The sequence below is a fragment of the Zalophus californianus genome, chromosome 10 (assembly GCF_009762305.2).
Source record: "Zalophus californianus isolate mZalCal1 chromosome 10, mZalCal1.pri.v2, whole genome shotgun sequence".
Taxonomy (NCBI): Eukaryota; Metazoa; Chordata; class Mammalia; order Carnivora; family Otariidae; genus Zalophus; species Zalophus californianus.
Genome location: NC_045604.1, coordinates 58762789 through 58783265, shown reverse-complemented (window position 1 = coordinate 58783265; position 20477 = coordinate 58762789). Strand labels below are relative to the sequence as shown.

Sequence of the window (20477 nt, the reverse complement as noted above, 5' to 3'; positions counted from 1 at the left end):
CTTCTAATTTGGGGGGAAGGCGTTACCTTAAAAATTTGTACTATAAACATGTAACTTCTGGAGTCCGAGGAAATTATTATCACGAGGAGGTAGAAGACAGAAATCCACTTAAGGGGTGGGTTAGCCTGGGCTCACCTTGAGTAGCTCGACTCCACTGTCTTGAGCATTCTCAGATTGACCCTCGATCTGCTTCTGAAGGTAGAGAACTTCTCCCTCCATGTACCTACAGATTCCTTCATAGTAGAGAGCTGTCGGCGTTCTTCTGGGCACTAGGTTTTTAGCTCTACTGGAAAATATGTGGAAGTTGTCCCATTCCTGAAGCCTGGCATACCTGTGTCACCACAGAAGAACAACACGAATCAGGGTTGCCCTTGGAATGGGCCGAGGCTCTGAAGTGGGTCTGCAAGTAACAGCTCCCAGGACCTGGGCCTGGGAGCCTGCCGTCGGCTCCCCAGTGGGAATGACGGGATGGGGAGCCGGGCAAGAATAGAATTTTTTGGTTGGTTTGAGGCAAACAGAATCCTCGGGAACGCTCAGGTAATATTAGCAACCAGTTATTTAACTCTTTGAACCCTAAAAAAGTGAAGGCTGTCGGACACTTGGAGCTATAAATTCTAGGGCTTGAAGACATTGCTCCAATTCCAGAGAGAGATGGCTTCGGCCAGTGCTGCTACTCAAAGTGTGGGCCACAGACTGGGATCACCAGTGTCACCTGGATGCTCCTTAGAAAGGCAGGCTCGCTGGTCCAACCCACATCTGTTGAATCAGACCCTCTGGGGAATGGGGCCAGGAATCCGCGTTAACAAGTGTTAACAGGCTCTCCAGGTGATTCCTGTGCCCATTAAAGTGTGACAAGCACTGGCCTGGGCCACAGCTGTTGAAAGGAAACAAGAGTAGAATAAAAAATTAGGATGACTTTTGGACTTTAGGTTCCTTGAATTTTAATTCACATGGACAAGTTAATTTAACTTTGGACTTTACTTTCTTTGGACTTTTATCGGTAAGCGTAATTCATTTTTAGAGTTTAATTTCTCCCAAGGAATTTTATAGTAGATTTCTATTCAATTTTGGAACTGCTCTAGTTTGTGGCCCTTTGTATAGGAATGTCTTCATAGTGTCATTTAATCTCGTCACAAAATTGAAATATTGGACAACATGGCTGCATATACGAGATGGGAAGTAGACTAGGGAATGATGCTGTGGAAGTAATTTAACGAATGTTCTGGAACCTTGCTGTTGATCTACTACTTGATGAGTTCAAGGCATTAAGCCCCAGGCTTGATGGGTTAACAGGGTACAGAAGGGTGCTGCTTCCCCTCCCACGGTTTACTTTCGTGTGAGGGAGCTCCGCGGGTGCCAAGCACGGCCTCTCTTCCCCTGCTTCCCTCCCTGCTCCACTGGTCCGGAAGGACAGGTTGTTGGTGACTGTGGGAAAGGAGGTAGGCAGGTGTAGCCCAGGACCTGGCCCTCTCCATCCTGAGAGGGGTGAGGCCCACAGGGAGCTTCGTACGGCTCTTCTCTCTGCCACGCAGTGGAAAGAGGCCTGTCTCGATGGAGGAGAACAGCAGTTTTCCAGCACTGCCTGCTGCTTGAGGGGGCAAGCCTAATACTGGGGTTCAAAATTAGGAAGCCCACCCACCTGCAGATACAAGCCACATCCGCCAACATCAGTTCTGTCAACAATGTTTTTCAATAGAATTCCATTTTGGTGGGGGTGGGTGGGCAAGTGGTACTATTTATGTGTCTCCCTCAAACCCCAAACACTTCTCAGAAGCAAGTACTCTTGTCCCTCTCTGTATTAGCACACCAGTGGTGTGTCTGTAATGAATGCTTGTCGCACTGAATACAGCTGAGGTGGTCTTGCCTAAGGGGGATGAACTAGGTGACCCCCAAGGCGCCTTTCAATGTAAATCCACTCTGACGCCTTCAATCTGTCTCACATATAAATTATAAATTCTTTTTCTTTTCTTTTCTTAATCTCCTAGGACTCTTCTTCAGGAGTCAACCTTTTCAAATTTGGGAGTTTAGTGATATGCAACACATTGTTACCAGATAGCCACACAGGAATAGAGTCCCAGGAGGATTCCGCTTTGGAATTTGAGGATTCTGTTGTCTTCATTTTGGTATATGAATTCCAAACATTCTTCAAATGTCTTATAAACAAAGCCTAAAATAGAGAGAAGCAGGAGGGCTTTGGTGGTGGGTCCGGGTGGTCCTGTTCTAGCCTAGTAGCTCCTGGGGAGAATTTCCTCCTGTGGGGAGAGGCCATAATCTCTGTTTACTTTATGAAGCCAGAGGGTCCTGTGGAGGGCCACAGCCTCGTGACCATGCTGCCCTGTGTCTGCACAGCCCCAGCTTCTGTGCAAGTATATGCACACAGGGTACAAACTCCAGGGTTGGAGTTTAAACCAACCCTGCCCTGGGAGCCCTGCTGGAGTTGGCCTTAGTGCGGCCTGGGACCTCCCCATCTCCCCACCCATGCTTCTTTCGTTGGCGGCAGTCTCTGTATCCCTTTCCAAAATCACATGGTGAGGAATGAATGCCCAGCTTGGCCTTTTTGGTTACTATGGACACTGAGGTCTGCCTCCTTGGTGTAACCAGGACTATCTGGACAGAACTTGTTTTCCAAATCTCCAACAGCAACCAATGCCTGGACCCATTAGCAATTCCACCCTTTGTCCTAAAGCATGAGGTCTCTAAGTCTATTCTGCTAACAAGTCCTCTAGTAAAAGGCACATATAAGACACTTCAGTCCCTACCCCGGTGTGTAAGTTGATCTCACCCTTAAACTGGCAGCTTACACCCAACAGGTTCCGCTGGACTAAACTCTCCTCCTTGCTGGTCCTTGTGAACAATCCTTGCACCTTCCAGACGGCTCCTCAGCTCTTTGACCACGCTCTCCCCTTCCCGGTCCTAGAGGTCTTTCCAGCCAGAATCCTAGTGGTCTCAAGACCTCAGCCCCACCAGCTGCCGCACCACACCAACACACATACCGTACCCCCAATTGCTTGTAAATCCCCAAGCCACATTTACCAGAATAAAGCATGATGTCCAGGCAGACAAAATAGAAGAATGCCTTGCTGAAGATGTGCTCTTCTCTTATAGAAAGGTCCCACAGCCACCCCAACACCTGGATCAATTGCTTGTTTCTGCGGCAAAGGAAGGTAGTAAGATTAGGAAGTGCTGGGGAGGAGAGGATGGAGCTGAGTGCTGTTCTTGTTTCCATGGTACCCACAATTCCAGACCAAATATGGCCCTTACACAGATTTCAAACCCACTCCCAAATCTCAAATTGGCTCTTCGCTCAAACTGTTGTCACAGACCTCTGTATCACGGCGACCAGAGGCTGGAGCTTCTGGTCCTGGGTGCTCTTCTCTGGGCATTTGCCTCTCCTGTGAAACTCTTCCCTTTCCCTCTAGGGAAAGCCTGATGCCCACAGCAGGATGATTGACTGACTCTCCTCCAGTCCCTGGCCAGAGTAAACAGACTAGGGATGATGTATGTGAAAGAATGCTGTGCAGGGGCGCCTGGCTGGCTCAGTCAGTGGGGTGTGCGACTCTTGACCTCAGGGTTGTAAGTTCAAGCCCCACGTTGGATGTGAAGATTACTTTAAAAAATGATAAAATCTTAAAAAAAAAAAAGAATGCTGTGCAAAGAACAGTGGTATCCCAAAGACTATGATCATCAGTCACATCTTACTGTAAATCCTGTTCCTTTGTCACCCAATGGCCAGAGTAAAGTGAGCCCAGAACGCTCAATTACTCTGTCTTCCTCCCTCTAATTTTAGAAAATGCTTTCAGCTAAATACCTGTTTTTCTTTTTTTTTATTTAAAGATTTTTTTCTTTTTTTTTTTTTATTAGAGAGCGAGCGAGAGAGAAACAGCATGAGAGGGGAGAGAGTCAGAGGGAGAAGCAGGCTACCCACTGAGCTGGGAGCCCGATGTGGGACTCGATCCCGGGACTCCAGGATCATGACCTGAGCCGAAGGCAGTCGCTTAACCAACTGAGCCACCCAGGTGCCCAATACCTGTTTTTCAAGAAGAGAGATTTACTAAGCCAGCAGAGGACCATGTAGTGTCTGTTGGGATTCCGGAGCAGAGTCCACATCTTGCGGGCTCGAGAGCCTGGGAAGAAAACAATTCCAGTCTATTTCAGGGTGTTACTTGTATTCTGCATGCCCCTTCTTGCTCAGACAAACCTTACCTAAGTCAATGGCCAAGTCCAAGTGACCCATTAAAAGCTTGGTATAGCCCAGTGTATCAGCCACATATGACACGATTTCAATGCCCGCGCCTTTCAGGGGGAGGTTGAAGATCTGTTCCATGGCCATGATTTCATATTTGAACCACACACCCTGGTAGCCGGCCAGCTGGTGGTGCAGTGAATAGTCCAGGTAGGCCTTAATGATCTGAAATGGCAGCAGTGGAGAAGAGAAGTGGCAAAACTGAGGTGGAACCAAGGCAGGAAGCCCAGGGACAGTGGCAAAACTGAGGTGGAACCAAGGCAGGAAGCCCGGAGACATCGCCCAGTGTTGGCCAGTGAACATGGGTTTATTAAGCTTGAGAACGGAGCTGGTCCTTTGGCCAAGGCACGGGCTTAGGTGCAGATATTAAACTGGGTCTCTGCCACCTGTTTACTGGATCGTCCCGGACACACTCGATGGTTCCTCTTGCCCACAGAGTCCTTAAGCAAAATATAAGAATTTTAATTTTTGTGAAAAATAAAAGCGGTGGCTTATATCTATGTGAATATATGATTGCAGAGCAAAAAGCCGGGAAGGATTCAGCCCATGGTGCGTACTTGGGGAGGAAGCTGAGGGACAAGAGGGACTTTACTTTTTACTTTATACATATCTGTGATGTTTAATTTTTATAACAAGTATGTCTATTCTGTTGTTTAACGAAAAAGAAAGGTGGGTTTGCTTTGTTTGCTCTTAAAAAGAGGAAAGCGTGGTTTCCTCATGAATTGAGAGACCTCTGAGAAGTTGGTTACTCCATAAACAACTCTTTCAAATGGTCAAGTTGCTCCAGAATATAAATGCTTAGGGACAGGTAAAGAGAAAGCAGTTCCCGCTAAAGAAGGTTCCTAATGATACAAGTGTCTCACACTGAGGGCAGTCAGTGGGGAGGCATTTAGGAGAAGGGGACTTTTCTTCTAGAATTGTTCAACTCACACAAAATAAGCAGGCTACAAATTCTGTGTTACAGACAGTTCTGTGGGCACTTGTTAGGCCACAGAGTCAATCTGAGGGGGTTCCTGTATTCCTGATCTGAGTTGTCTTTCAGATGGTGCTACCAGAAGGGAAGGGCAGCCGGAAATTGTGGACCAGGAGAGGACTGCCGGGCGAATGAAATGTCCAACGCTGTAACAGAGCCCAGGACTTCTTGGATTTGGATCAAGAGCACAGAGTCCAACTGCTTTACTTTCTGCGGAAAATATGAAGCTCGGAGGTTATGTGGCTTGCCAGTGGTCACGCCACGGATAGGTGAAGTTCCGGAAACTACTCTCTCGGGGCTCATTCCGCTTCTTTCTGTTATCCAACAATGAGTGTGTCATCTGCTGTTGAGCACCCAGGGGAGCACCTGCCAGGCTGCTCTGCCTTTGGTCATGGCCATATTGTTAACCAGCCTCTTTTGATTCACTTTCCAATTTTGGCTTTTCTATTATAGTCTCCTGTCCCCCAACGCCACCATGTTTTTAAGAGATAGACCCCAAATAGGGAGGGGAATTAAAGGATTTCATTCACTAAATATTTGTTGAGTGCCCACTATGTGCCAGACACGTTACTGAAGCTCAGGATGTGAAAACGGTAACAGACGAGATCCCTGCTCTTATGGACTTTACAGGTCAGTAGCAGACGCAGGCTATACACTAACAAAGGAGCAAACAAGAAAATGTCAGATGGTAATAAGAGCTACTATAACAGAGTGACATGTTAAAGAGTCCGTGGGTGAGGTGGTCCAGAAAGGCCTATGAAGGAGGTGACCTTCAAGCTAATAAGCACAGAGCCCAGTAAAGGTCAGGGGATGAGCTCTCCAGGCAGAGGAAATGTCCACTGCAAAGACCCTACAAGGGGATTGAACTTAATGTTTGAGGAACCGAAAGAGGTCTAATATGGCTGGGTTTAGTGGCCCAGGGAGCTACAGGAGGAAGATGGGCAGAGGGCTATATTTGATGGGCTTTGTAAATATTTCTGTATCCTGGGCTATTGGAAGGCACTAATGCTGGGGACAGACTCCTGGCTAGGAATTTAAGCCCCTCCAGCATTTACAGTGCTACTTCACCATTTCCCTTAATTCCTGATAATTAATCACTCCAAGAGGAAGCTATTGCCCCAGAAGAAATCTAGACTTTATGTGCTTTTTTATAAAGGGACCAGATCATTCATTAGATGAATTGGATTTAGCTTAATAATTCCTTATTTTGTCTCCTGGAGTTTTCCACATCTAACCAAAGTTTTCCCAGTTTATGACTTTGTAGGGGCCGAAGGGCACCCTGCCCCAAAATGGGCCACTTTGGCATAAACATTATTTTGAGTTAAAGGCAATCAAAACCCAGCAGATTCAGGAAAAGCTTTTTTTTTTTTTAAGGCTAAACAAATTTATGTTTTATTTTTTTAAGCTGAAATAAAATTAACATTCATGTTATATTAGTTTCAAGGAAGAGCTCTTTGTCTCTCAACTGCCTGCTTTACTAGGAAGAGAGGTATTAACAGAGATTCCTCTTTACCTAAGGAATTTCTCTGCATAATAGGGCAACAGCTTTGTTTTCCAAACATCTCCTCACCTTCCTGCTAACAGTCTTCCTTCCCCTTTGTGCCCTCAGGCCCCTACCCCTCTCCCTAGCTCACATAAGCCTCATTGTCTTTGGAATTTCATGTCTCCGTGGATTCCCCATACATACGCTATTAAATTTGATCTTCTCCTATTAATCTGTCTCATGTCAACTTGATTCTTAGTCCAGTTAGAAGGACCCTAAAAGGCAACTTAGACACGCAGTTCTGCCAGTGGGTCCTGAGACATCTCAGGGAGTGCACAAAGAAGTCAAAGCTACTTTCAGGATATCAAGGCATTATTTGTGTGAGGAAAAATGGTGCAAGATCAAAACAAACAAAAAAACTCAGTGGATTGTCCTGTCTAGTTCACTCATTAAGGTTATCTCTGCCTTTCATTGTCTTTGGGCTATTTTATAGCTCTGTATGAGGCAGAAAACTGATAATAATGTAAATTAGCCTCTTGCATAGAAATGTAAGTGTTCAGGGGAATCCATGTGATTATTGCCCCCATGACTAGACTAGTTTTGCGTCCAGTCATAAATTGAATTCTCCTTGGAACCAGTTGTAACATCTCACTAATTTCTCAGTATTTAATGTGTTTTTTTTTAAGATTATTTATTTTCATTTTTGAGAGAGAGAGAATGAGAGAGAGAGAAAGCACATGGGGGGGGAGGGTCAGAGGGAGAAGCAGACTCCCCGCCGAGCAGGGAGCCTGATGCGGGACTCGATCCAGGGACTCGATCCAGGGACTCGATCCAGGGACTCCAGGATCATGACCTGAGCCGAAGGCAGTTGCTTAACCAACTGAGCCACCCAGGCGCCCAGTAATTAATGTGTTTAATAGGATCCTTGACATGGGTTCTTTTTGTATTTCTATGAGTCATGATTTTATCTTTTTTTAAAAAAATGATCCTTTAACATTTTCCTTTTTAACTCTCATTCTCTACTGGTATATAGGGCAGTTTCCCAGGGGCAGCATCCCATGTTGCAACGGAGTGAAATGAGAAACAGACCGAGAATCCACCTATCTTCTATGAAGTCGGACCTTAAGATATTTGCAGAAATTTAATACGTGCCACTCTTCTCGCTCAATTTTTTGTCTGGGGGAATTGGTCTTTTGTTTTTCCAATTAAAATGTTAATTACGTTAACATGTAAGAGTTTTATTTTTCTTTTAAATACCTCAGTTTTTGTTTCTTATAATTTCGGTAGATTCAACCCATAGAAACAAAAAGCTTTGAGGTCCTCAGGAATTACTGAGTCTAAAGTGATTCTGGGACCAAAGTGTTTGAGATGCTGGCCTTGACAAAACAACCCAGCCCGGAAGGGCTTTGTTCTACCCTCCCAATTCTGCATCCCTGTTGGCTCCCAGTGGGAGTTTCCCTTTAAATGAGATGCAGAAATTTAAAAGCATCTACAACAACAGCCTACCTGAAAATCATCTTGAGTTTCCAGGGCCGTATTCACTTGCATCATAGCTGCTAGGTGGCCATAATACTTGTAGTGGAAAAAATAATTCAAGCTATAGATCTGCCACAGCAAGGAGAAGCACGCGATTTGCCTGTAGAGTTGCGCCAGCCTCCTCTTCCTATAAGAGAAAATAACACACATGGGACGGAGAAAGAATGCTAGCGGGGAACGCCGGTACAGAATCCTCGCTCCTGGCTGGGAGGTCAAAGCAGGTGTGAGCCTGAGTCCTGCGTCCTTTACAAGATGGTAAAGTGCAGGCACATTAATTTTTTTTTTTAGGCACATTAATTTTTTTTTATTTTTTTAATTTATTTTTTATTTTTTATTGTTATGTTAATCACCATATATTACATCATTTGTTTTGGTGTAGTGTTCCATGATTCATTGTTTGTTCATAACACCCAGTGCTCCATGCAGAATGTGCCCTCTTTAATACCCATCACCAGGCTAACCCATCCCCCTACCCTCCTCCCCTCTAGAACCCTCAGTTTGTTTTTCAGGGTCCATCATCTCTCCTGGTTCGTCTCCCCCTCTGACTTACTCCCCTTCATTCTTCCTCTCCTGCTATCTTCTTCTTTTTCTTTTTTCTTAAAATATGTTGCGTTATTTGTTTCAGAAGTACAGATCTGTGATTCAACAGTCTTACACAATTCACAGCACTCACCCTAGCACATACCCTCCCCAATGTCTATCACCCAGCCACCCCATCCCTCCCACCCCCAACCACTCCAGCAACCCTCAGTTTGTTCCTGAGATTAAGAATTCCTCATATCAGTGAGGTCATATGATACATGTCTTTCTCTGATTGACTTATTTCACTAAGCATAACACCCTCCAGTTCCATCCACGTCGTTGCAAATGGCAAGATCTCATTCCTTTTGATTGCTGCATAATATTCCATTGTGTATATATACCACTTCTTCTTTATCCATTCATCTGTCGATGGACATCTTGGCTCTTTCCACAGTTTGGCTATTGTGGACATTGCTGCTATAAACATTGGGGTGCATGTACCCCTTCGGGTCCCTACATTTGTATCTTTGGGGTAAATACCCAGTAGTGCAATTGCTGGATCGAATGGTAGCTCTAATTTCAACTGTTTGAGGAACCTCCATACTGTTTTCCAGAGGGGTTGCACCAGCTTGCATTCCCACCAACAGTGTAGGAGGGTTCCCCTTTCTCCACATCCCCGCCAACATCTGTCGTTCCCTGACTTGTTAATTTTAGCCATTCTGACGGGTGTGAGGTGGTATCTCATTGAGGTTTTGATTTGGATTTCCCTGATGCTGAGCGATGTTGAGCACTTTTTCATGTGCCTGTTGGCCATTTGGATGTCTTCTTTGGAAAAATGTCTGTTCATGTCTTCTGCCCATTTCTTGATTGGATTATTTGTTCTTTGGGTGTTGAGTTTGATAAGTTCTTTATAGATTTTGGATACTAGCCCTTTATCTGATATGTCATTTGCAAATATTTTCTCCCATTCTGTCGGTTGTCTTTTGGTTTTGTGGACTGTTTCTTTTGCTGTGCAAAAGCTTTTTATCTTGATGAAATCCCAATAGTTCATTTTTGCCCTGGCTTCCCGTGCCTTTGGCGATGTTTCTAGGAAGAAGTTGCTGCGGCTGAGGTCGAAGAGGTTGCTACCTGTGTTCTCCTTTAGGATTTTGATGGACTCCTGTCTCACGTTTAGGTCTTTCAACCATTTGGAGTCTATTTTTGTGTGTGGTGTAAGGAAATGGTCCAGTTTCATTCTTCTGCATGTGGCTGTCCAATTTTCCCAACACCATTTGTTGAAGAGACTGTCTTTTTGCCATTGGACATTCTTTCCTGCTTTGTCAAAGTGAGTTGACCATAGAGTTGAGGGTCCATTTCTGGGCTCTCGATTCTGTTCCATTGATCTATGTGTCTGTTTTTGTGCCAGTACCATACTGTCTTGATGATGACAGCTTTGTAATAGAGCTGGAAGTCCGGAATTGTGATGCCGCCAGCTTTGCTTTTCTTTTTCAATATTCCTCTGGCTATTCGGGGTCTCTTCTGGTTCCATACAAATTTTAGGATTATTTGTTCCATTTCTTTGAAAAAAGTGGATGGTATTTTGATGGGGATTGCATTGAATGTGTAGATTGCTCTAGGTAGCATTGACATCTTCACAATGTTGGTTCTCCCAATCCATGAGCATGGAATGTTTTTCCATTTCTTTGTGTCTTCTTCAATTTCTTTCCTGAGTATTTTATAGTTTTCTGAGTACAGATCCTTTGCCTCTTTGGTTAGATTTATTCCTAGGTATCTTATGGTTTTGGGTGCAATTGTAAATGGGATCGACTCCTTAATTTCTCTCTCTTCCGTCTTGTTGTTGGTGTATAGGAATGCCACTGATTTCTGTGCATTGATTTTATAGCCTGCTACTTGACTGAATTCCTGTATGAGTTCTAGCAGTTTTGGGGTGGAGTCTTTTGGGTTTTCCACATAAAGTATCATATCATCTGCAAAGAGTGAGAGTTTGACTTCCTCTTTGCCGATTTGGATGCCTTTGATTTCTTTTTGTTGTCTGATTGCTGTGGCTAGGACTTCTAATACTATGTTGAATAGCAGTGGTGAGAGTGGACATCCCTGCCGCGTTCCTGACTTTAGGGGAAAAGCTCTCAGCTTTTCCCCATTGAGAATGATATTCGCTGTAGGTTTTTCGTAGATGGCTTTTATGATATTGAGGTATGTACCCGCTATCCCTATACTCTGAAGAGTTTTGATCAAGAAAGGATGCTGTACTTTGTCAAATGCTTTTTCTGCATCTATTGAGAGGATCATATGATTCTTGTTCTTTCTTTTGTTAATGTATTGTATCACGTTGATTGATTTGCGGATGTTGAACCAGCCTTGCAGCCCAGGGATAAATCCCACTTGGTCGTGGTGAATAATCCTTTTAATGTACTATTGGATCCTATTGGCTAGTATTTTGGTGAGAATTTTTGCATCTATGTTCATCAAGGATATTGGTCTGTAATTCTCCTTTTTGATGGGATCTTTGTCTGGTTTTGGGATCAAGGTAATGGTGGTCTCATAAAATGAATTTGGAAGTTTTCCTTCCATTTCTATTTTTTGGAACAGTTTCAGGAGAATAGGTATTAATTCTTCTTTAAATGTCTGATAGAATTCCCCTGGGAAGCCATCTGGCCCTGGGCTTTTGTTTCTTGGGAGATTTTTGATGACTGCTTCAATTTCCTTAGTGGTTATAGGTCTGTTCAGGTTTTCTATTTCTTCCTGGTTCAGTTTTGGTAGTTGATACATCTCTAGGAATGCACCCATTTCTTCCAGGTTATCTAATTTGCTGGCATAGAGTTGCTCATAATATGTTCTTATAATTGTTTGTATTTCTTTGGTGCTGGTTGTGATCTCTCCTCTTTCATTCATGATTTTGTTGATTTGGGTCATTTCTCTTTTCTTTTTGATCAGTCTGGCCAGGGGTTTCTCAATCTTGTTAATTCTTTCAAAGAACCAGCTCCTAGTTTCGTTGATCTGTTCTACTGTTCTTTTGGTTTCTGTTTCATTGATTTCTGCTCTGATCTTTATTATTTCTCTTCTCCTGCTGGGTTTAGGCTTTATTTACTGTTCTTTCTCCGGCTCCTTTAGGTGTAGGGTTAGGTTGTGTATTTGAGACCTTTCTTGTTTCTTCAGAAAGGCTTCTATTGCTATATACTTTCCTCTCAGGACTGCCTTTGCTGTATCCCAAAGATTTTGGACAGTTGTGTTTTCATTTTCATTGGTTTCCATGAATTTTTTTAATTCTTCTTTAATTTCCTGGTTGACCCATTCATTCTTTAGTAGGATGCTCTTTAGCCTCCATGTATTGGAGTTCTTTCCGACTTTCCTCTTGTGATTGAGTTCTAGTTTCAAAGCATTGTGGTCTGAAAATATGCAGGGAATGATCCCAATCTTTTGGTACCGGTTGAGACCTGATTTGTGACCTAGGATGTGATCAATTCTGGAGAATGTTCCATGGGCACTAGAGAAGAATGTGTATTCCGTTGCTTTGGGATGGAATGTTCTGAATGTCTGTGAAGTCCATTTGGTCCAGTGTGTCATTTAAAGTCTTTATTTCCTTGTTGATCTTTTGCTTAGATGATCTGTCCATTTCAGTCAGGGGGGTGTTAAAGTCCCCCACTATTATTGTATTGTTGTCAATGTGTTTCTTTGCTTTTGTTATTAATTGCCTTATATAATTGGCTGCTCCCATGTTAGGGGCATAGATATTTACAATTGTTAGATCTTCTTGTTGGATAGACCCTTTAAGTAGGATATAGTGTCCTTCTTCATCTCTTATTACAGTCTTTGTTTTAAAATCTAGTTTGTCTGATATAAGGATTGCCACCCCAGCTTTCTTTTGGTGTCCACATTAGCATGGTAAAGTGTTTTCCACCCCCTCACTTTCAATCTGGGGGTGTCTTTGGGTCTAAAATGAGTCTCTTGCAGACAGCATATTGATGGTCTTGTTTTTGAATCCAATCTGATAGCCTGTGTCTTTTGATTGGGGCATTGAGCCCATTTACATTCAGGGTAACTATCGAAAGGTATGAATTTAGTGCCATTGTATTGCCTGTAAGGTGACTGTAACTGTATATTGTCTGTGTTCCTTTCTGATCTCTGCTGCTTTTAAGCTCTCTTTTTGCTTGAGGACCCCTTTCAATATTTCTTGGAGGGCTGGTTTCGTGTTTGCAAATTCCTTTAGTTTTTGTTTGTCCTGGAAGCTTTTGATCTCTCCTTCTATTTTCAATGACAGCCTAGCTGGATATAGTATTCTTGGCTGCATATTTTTCTCGTTTAGTGCTCTGAAGATATCATGCCAGTCCTTTCTGGCCTGCCAGGTCTCTGTGGATAGGTCTGTTGCCAATGTATTGTTTCTACCATTATAGGTTACACATCTCTTCTCCCGAGCTGCTTTCAGGATTTTCTCTTTGTCTCTGAGACTCGTAAGTTTTACTATTAGATGTCGGGGTGTTGACCTATTATTATTGATTTTGAGAGGGGTTCTCTGTGCCTCCTGGATTTTGATGTCTGTTTCCTTCCTCACATTAGGGAAGTTCTCTGCTATTATTTGCTCCAATATACCTTCTGCCCCTCTCTCTCTCTCTTCTTCTTCTGGGATCCCAATTATTCTAATGTTGTTTCGTCTTATCGTATCACTTATCTCTCGAATTCTGCCCTCATGATCCTGTAGTTGTTTCCCCCTCCTTTTCTCAGCCTCTTTATTTTCCATCATTTGGTCTTCTATATCACTGATTCTCTCTTCTGCCTCATTTATCCTAGCAGTTAGTGCCCCCATTTTTGATTGCACCTCATCAATAGCCTTTTTGATTTCGACTTGGTTAGATTTTAGTTCTTTTATTTCTCCAGAAAGGGCTTCTCTAATAACTTCCACGCTTTTTTCAAGCCCAGCTAGTATCTTTAAAGTCATGATTCTGAACTCTAGGTCCGACATCGTACTAATGTCTGTATTGAGTAGGTCCCTGGCTGACGGTACTACCTCTTGTTCTTTTTCCTGAGGTGATTTTTTTCGTCTTGTCATTTTGTCCAGAGGAGAATAGATGAATGAGAGAACAAAATGCTAACAGGTTTACAACGTCCCCAGCAAATATACTGTATACAAATCAGAAAAGACCTGAAACCAGGGGAAAAGAAAGGGAAAGAAAGAGAAAAAAAAAAAAGAAAAAAGATAAAAACAAAAACAGAACAATACAAAAAAAGCAGAATGTGATCAAATATGATCAGGCTATTGCATAGATCAGTGCCACACACTAGATTTTGCGCGTATTTTGGTCTGTTAGAAAAAAGTGCCTCCTAAAATTTTAAAGGAAGAAAGACATATATGTACAAAATAAGGGTTGATACAATGAAGGGATAGAAGATGACTGTAAAGATGAAAATTTTAAAGATTTTATAAAAAGACTTGATAAGATAAGAAGTTGTTTGAAAAAAGAAAGAGGATTTAAAAAAAAAGAAAAAAGGGAGAGAATGTGATCAGGCAGGAGACTAGAACAGAGCCATACACTAGTGATTTAGGGTATATTTTTATCTGTTAGAAGAAACTGTATCTCAAAATTTTAAAGAGAGAACAACTTATATATATATGCCAAAAATAAGGGTAACTACTATGAAGGGATAAAATATGACTCTAAAAATGAAAAATAAAAAGTTTTGTTTTTTTTTAAAAAGAGATTGATAAGATGTTGGTTGAAAAAGGGAAAAAGAAAAAAAAAACAGTTAACAAAAATTAACTTTGATGAACTAATGAATCATGGTAAAAAAAAGCCATGAATTCTATGTGCAGTATTCCCCTAGCGCTGGAGTTCTCCCGTTCTCCTTGATCGGTAAACTTGGTCTTGGCTTGCTGGCTGTTCGTGCTGATCTTCTGGGGGAGGGGCCTGTTGCTGTGGTTTCCAAATGTCTTTGCCGGAGGCTGAATTGCCTCGCCCTTGTCGGTCCGGGCTAAGCAAGCTGCTCGGGTTTGATCTCAGGAGCTTTTGTTCCCTGCAAGCTCTCCGTACAGCCTTGGAGGACCAGGGCAAAAATGGTGTCCTCCCAATCTCCACCCGGAGGAGCTGAGAACTCGGGGCCCCGCTCCTCAGTGCGCCCCCAGAGAAAAGCAGTCACTCCCTTGTCCCCGGTCCCCGGCCACACTCCGTGCTCACCCGGCCTGTGACCGAGCGTTGCTATCTCTGGCACCCGACCCCGTGTGGAGTCTCCAAACCCAGCAGATCCCTGCGGTGCGCTCCCGCGCCGCTCCTCCCCGGGAAGGAAGGGGAGTCTCCCCGGATCTGCCGCTTGTTGGGTCCCTGCTGCAGGAGCAGTGGCCCGACTGGGCCACGGATCACAGTTTATGGCAACCCTGAGCTGAGAGCCCGCGCCTCGGCTCCGTCTCTGCAGCCGGCTTCCCCGCTCCGATCCCTGGGAGCTCTGGCGCACTCAGGCTCTCCCGGTCTTTCTGTGACCCCAAGGGTCCTGAGACCACACTGTCCCGGGAGGATTCCACCCCCCGCTTAGCCACTGGAGCGACGTCCCTCCGCGGAGCCGACTTCTAAAAGGTCCGATTTTGTGCTCCGCGGCTCTAGTACTTGCCAGAAGCGGCCGGCGGAGGCCCCCTCCCCCGCCATCTATCCTCCCGAATATCGCCTCTGATTCACTTCTCCGCACATCCTACCTTCCAGTAAGTGGTCGCTTCTCTGTTTAGATAGTTGTTGCTGCTCTCCTCTTTGATCTCCTGTTGAGTTTGTAGGTGTTCAGAATGGTTTGATCCCTATTCAGCTGAATTCCTGAGACCAGACGAAATCCAGGTCTCCTACTCCTCCGCCATCTTGCTCCGCCGCCGGCACATTAATTTTTATGAAGAACATTTTCTCCCCCACTCAATGGGGAGCATAATACCTACTTTGTGATGATTAATTAAGACAATTTATGCAAATCACTTGTCCCCTGTCAGGTTATCACTATTTATTTATTTTTAAAAAGATTTATTTATTTGAGAGAGCGAGAATACATGAGAGGGGGGAGGGTCAGAGGGAGAAACAGGCTCCTCGCTGAGCAGGGGGCCCGATGCGGGACTCGATCCCGGGACTCCAGGGTCATGACCTGAGCTGATGGCAGTCGCTTAACCAACTGAGCCACCCACGTGCCCCAGGTCATCGCTATTTAAATGAAGTTATTTTAAAAAGCCCATTTATTTAATTCATCACATTTGATTCTGATAACAAGCCTGGACGAAAGGAAGAAATAATGAACCCCATTTTATGCAAGCAGGTGAGACTCAGACAGGTTAAGCGACTAACCCGAAGTCACATAGCTAGAATGTGGTGGGGCTGGGGCTCAGGCTCTGTCCGCTTCCAGCCCGGCCATTCCTGTGTGTCATGTCCTCCACTGAGCAGGCTATCAGGAGCTAGGCCTCAGCTCAACAAAGGAAATGAACATTTTAACAATTATGTTCTGCTGTGATCTGAATGCACCTCCACCAAATTCATATGTTGAATCCTAACCCTCGAAATCGATGGTAACAGTAGGTGGGTGCTTTGGGAGGTAATTAGGTCATGAGGGTAGAGACCTCATAAATGGGTTAAGGCTCTGATAAAAGAGACCCCCAAAGCTCTCCAGCCCCTTCCCACCATATGAAGATAAAAAAAAGTCTGTGATCCTGAAGAGGCCCCTCCCCGACCATGTTGGGACTCTGATCTCAGACTTCAGCAATAAATTTCTGCTATTTATAAGCCACCCAGTCTATGGTATTTTGTTAAAATAGCCTGAGCAGACTAAGACACATTCCAACAATGGAAAGGAATGTCACAGGAGATGGTGAACCTCCTGTGCTGGAGGTATTCAAGGGGAGGATGGACGACCACCTACAAAGAATGTTTGGGTTCTCAATCTTGGCTTCAACAAGCCATTTAAAAATGGGAACCTTATCTTTATGATAAGCAAGTTGGCGGCAATATTTAGTGATTTAACAAAACCAAGAAAACAAAATATAATTAGAAATATTTATCAAAAAGCAGATTTTAAATAAAGATGAGAAAGGAGGAAGAAAGAGATATCCTGGGGGGCGCCTGGGTGGCTCAGTCGGTTAAGCATCTGCCTTAGGCTCAGGTCATGATCTCAAGGTCCTGGGATCAAGCCCCGTATCAGGCTCCCTGCTCAGCAGGGGAGTCTACTTCTCTCTCTCCCTCTGCCCCTCCCCACCAGCTCATGCTCTCTCTCTCTCACTCTCAAATAAATAAAATCTTAAAAAAAAAAGAGAGATCCTGGAGATTTTTAAAAAAGAATTCCAGGTACTTTCAATTTAGACATTAATGACATTGATTCTGTTGTGGAAATTATTTTTTAAAGCCTCCTTTTAAAGGAAACAGCGTAAAATCCCTTACAGCATAAGACATTCATGAGAGCCGTAGAAACTCTGACATTAAAGTTGTTTCTTGTCCTCATTTTTGAGATCAGAACCCTTTGACCAGATGGTGTTGGAAACCCACAGCTCTGCAGTTTCTTCCTCAGCAGTACTTCCCCCCTTTTCCCTCATGCAGGTAACTTCTTATTCCTTTCATAAAATGTGGCTGTTAACTAGGCTTGTCACATTTAGGGAATGCAAACGTGGGATGCCCAGTTAAATTTGCATTTCAAAATAATTTGTTTAGAATGCACATGTCCTAAATATTTGTGTGACATATATGTATCCTAAAAAAATGACTCGGGGCGCCAGGGTGGCTCAGTCAGTGGAGTGTCCGACTCTTGATTTCGGTTCAGGTAGTGATCTCGGGGTGGTGGGATCAGGCCCCATGTTGGGCTGGGCCCCGTGCTGAGAGCCTGGAGCCTGCTTAAGATTCTCTCTTTCTCTTTCTCCCTCTGCCCCTCCCCGTTCACACACACTCTCTCTCTTTAAAAAAAAAAAAAGAGTAAAAAAAATGATTCATTGTTCATCTGAACTTCAAAGTCAACTAGGCAAGCTGTATTTGATCCAGCAACTCTACACATGACCCAAACTCTGATTCCCTCCTACCTCTCAGAGGGATCTCTGCTGACCTGTCCCTGCCCCCTCCCTCTTGGTGTCTCCTGAGACCACAGGCACCATTCCCAGGAGCCTGCCCCTAACCTGCAAAGGAGCTCAGCTCCAGCTCATTTCCACCCCAGGCTCCCCTGCATTTAAGGGAACACTTTTGGGGAAGGCAGTGGGCTTGCGGAAAGAGCTGTAGCAACTGGCTCCTAGAAATAGCTGTTTGCATCTCAGGCAGAACCTGTAGCGAAACCACTACTGGCCTCTCCCAGCATGGGAGAGATGTCCTCTGTCAGCTCTCCAGATCCCCAGCTAGGTGGCATTTCCCTTGGTGCTGATTGAATAGGGGGAATATATCCAGAAACGTTTATTGTGGAAAATTTCAAACATACACACAGTAAAGCAGAAAAATATCATGAACTACGTGCATTGAACACCCAGCTTCAACAACTACCAATGCAGGGCTTGAACTCACAACCCTGAGATCAAGGCCTGAGATGAGATCGAGAGTCCAGTGCTTAACCAACTGAGCCACACAGGTGGTCCCCACCAGTATTATTTTTTATAGTTTTTTTATAGGCAAAATTTACATATGTTGAGATGTATAAATCTTAGTGGTTTAATCATGACTGATGGATACTCCCATGTAATGCACATTCCCATCCAGGTACATAGATGTGTGGGCAGTCTGCCCTCTGGCAGAGGTCTTTGGGACCTTGTATTTCGGTTTGGGGCAGAGACGATACCCAGCGTTGTACCCCTGGATGGAAAAGGGCTTGTGACTGAGGCCCCAGGAGCACTGGTACAGCTTCCAGTGGAACATGGCGGGTCACAGGGCTGAAGGGGTGGACTAGGGCAGGGCACTGGAGCTCAGCTTTCGAAGGGCTCCCTGATGTTTTTTTGTCACCTGAACTTACCTTTCACAAAAGCTGCTGTGAGGTGTTCTGGGGCAACCCCCACCTCGCCTGGAGCCTCTCCCTCCAGCCCCCTCCAGCCCCCTCCAGCACCAGTGAGCCTCAGGGTAGAGCCACCAGGCCTTCTTGCAGCACCCTAGAGGCCCAGGCTTTGGGGGCTGATGGAGTCTGTGTAGGTCTCTCTGAGGAGTGAGACCTCGAGCTCTTCCCAGCTCCTTCCCTTACCCTGGAGGTGGGCTCTCTTGGGCCTGTTGATTCACATAGTAAAAGTGTCTGTTTTTCTCAACATGGGTGTGAAGAAACAGGGAGATTAAGTTGTAAGGAAAGATTCTCTTGAGCAGCTTCAGTGCCTTCCGCAGCATTTTCTTGGCAAGCACCATCTGGCCCATGTTGAAACAGACCTACAGGGAGAAAGGAGGGGGAGAAAGGAGAGAGGAAAAGCAGTGATTCTGGACTTGATCGGTGTGTTCCAACAACACATATTCCTGGGATTCTTATCAAAAGGGTAACTTAAGCCCCAGGAACAAAATCCCCGTGGGCCTGGCATAACAGTAAATGTTTGCAGACGAATGCCTGGAAGGATGGCTGACTGATGAGGATTTTGCGTGGAATCTTTATTGTGCATCATCTACCTCTGAGAAAATGTTTCCCCGTGCAGGTCCATGTGTGGAGGTTGTTAAAAAACCTTTCATAATGACATCAGCCACGAGGACAAGGAAGATCTTGCTGCTGGTAAGTGAGGGCAAGGAGGTTTGAGTAGCGGGGCTTGAGATTCTGCGGTCTTGGCAAGGATTTGTGGTAGCGGATGGGAGGGGGTGCAGGAAGGACAGAGACAGCTTCTGCTTCTTCTATATAACGCCCCAGTGACCAATAACACATGATCATGTTTTTAATGCTTTCTTACCTGACCTTTGAGGCTGTAAAAGGTAGCCGACTCAAAAGTATGACTCCAGGATTTGTCGTCCTTGAGCATTTTCAGCAACCTCTCTCCCTCGTTCAAATATATGTATGCCTGCAGCCAGCAGAGGGGCACATTGTGTTGAGTCAGCGGGGGTCCGGCCTCTACCGAGCAGGGAAAAGCACCTGCCACCGGAGGACCCACTTCCACCCCCGTCCCTGGCTCCGGATTAGTAAGGGCCTCCAAACTCTAGGTAGCACTGGGTAGGTCAAGTTCCTGGTAAAGATCCTGCCCACCTGCAGCCCGTCTTTGTCCACTGGATCACTCGCTTGAGAGGATGGATCCAGGGCAATTTCTTCCTCTGAGTAATTCCACCCCCAATGGCCCCAATTTCCAACAATGTACCCACTGCCCCTGACAGTATCCCCACATCTATGAGAAGCTGGTCTCGATTTTTGGAATGAGCTATGGACCGTTTCCTTTGCCAGGGCCATCTTTAGGAAGGTAAGGCCCTGAGCAACTCTCCCCATTTCGTTTTAAAACCATGACATCGTTAGACAGGACAGCCTTGGTACACATGAGTACCAAGGCAAGGTCAGACTTGAAGAGTAAAATAAGGCAAAGCGATATCCCCAAATTTCATTCAGCCAAAGGGATATGAGTGGGAGGCAGAAGAGGGAAATGTGAGTTGACATGGACCTACTAAATTATTTTTGGTGGGACAGAGGATGCAAATGGCACATTCTGGGTAACCTGCACCAGGGCTCTGCTTCCAATCATTTTCTTTCCTGACCATCCCCCATTCCATGCTAATTGAGGTAGGGGTGCTTAGCAAGTTGGCCCCCAGGGCTACTTAAACCTTCTCTTCTTGGGACTCACTGATCATATCCCCCTCTTCTGC

The 20477-nt window shown here is 44.8% G+C and overlaps 1 protein-coding gene across 6 annotated transcripts in view; it reads right to left on the bottom strand.

Annotated features, from left to right (window-relative positions):
* The window catches only part of ADCY10 (adenylate cyclase 10), a 91410-nt gene that overhangs the window by 4697 nt on the left and 66236 nt on the right, over positions 1 to 20477 (bottom strand). For all 6 annotated transcript variants that reach the window (XM_027611580.2, XM_027611579.2, XM_027611582.2 and 3 more), the window contains 8 exons: positions 19583 to 19690; positions 18904 to 19079; positions 8206 to 8362; positions 4204 to 4408; positions 4028 to 4124; positions 3034 to 3149; positions 2050 to 2167; positions 136 to 331 (listed from right to left, as the gene is read on the bottom strand). In XM_027611580.2, coding sequence (XP_027467381.1) covers positions 136 to 331; positions 2050 to 2167; positions 3034 to 3149; positions 4028 to 4124; positions 4204 to 4408; positions 8206 to 8362; positions 18904 to 19079; positions 19583 to 19690 — 1173 coding nt within the window. The remainder of the gene's footprint in view (positions 1 to 135; positions 332 to 2049; positions 2168 to 3033; positions 3150 to 4027; positions 4125 to 4203; positions 4409 to 8205; positions 8363 to 18903; positions 19080 to 19582; positions 19691 to 20477) is intronic.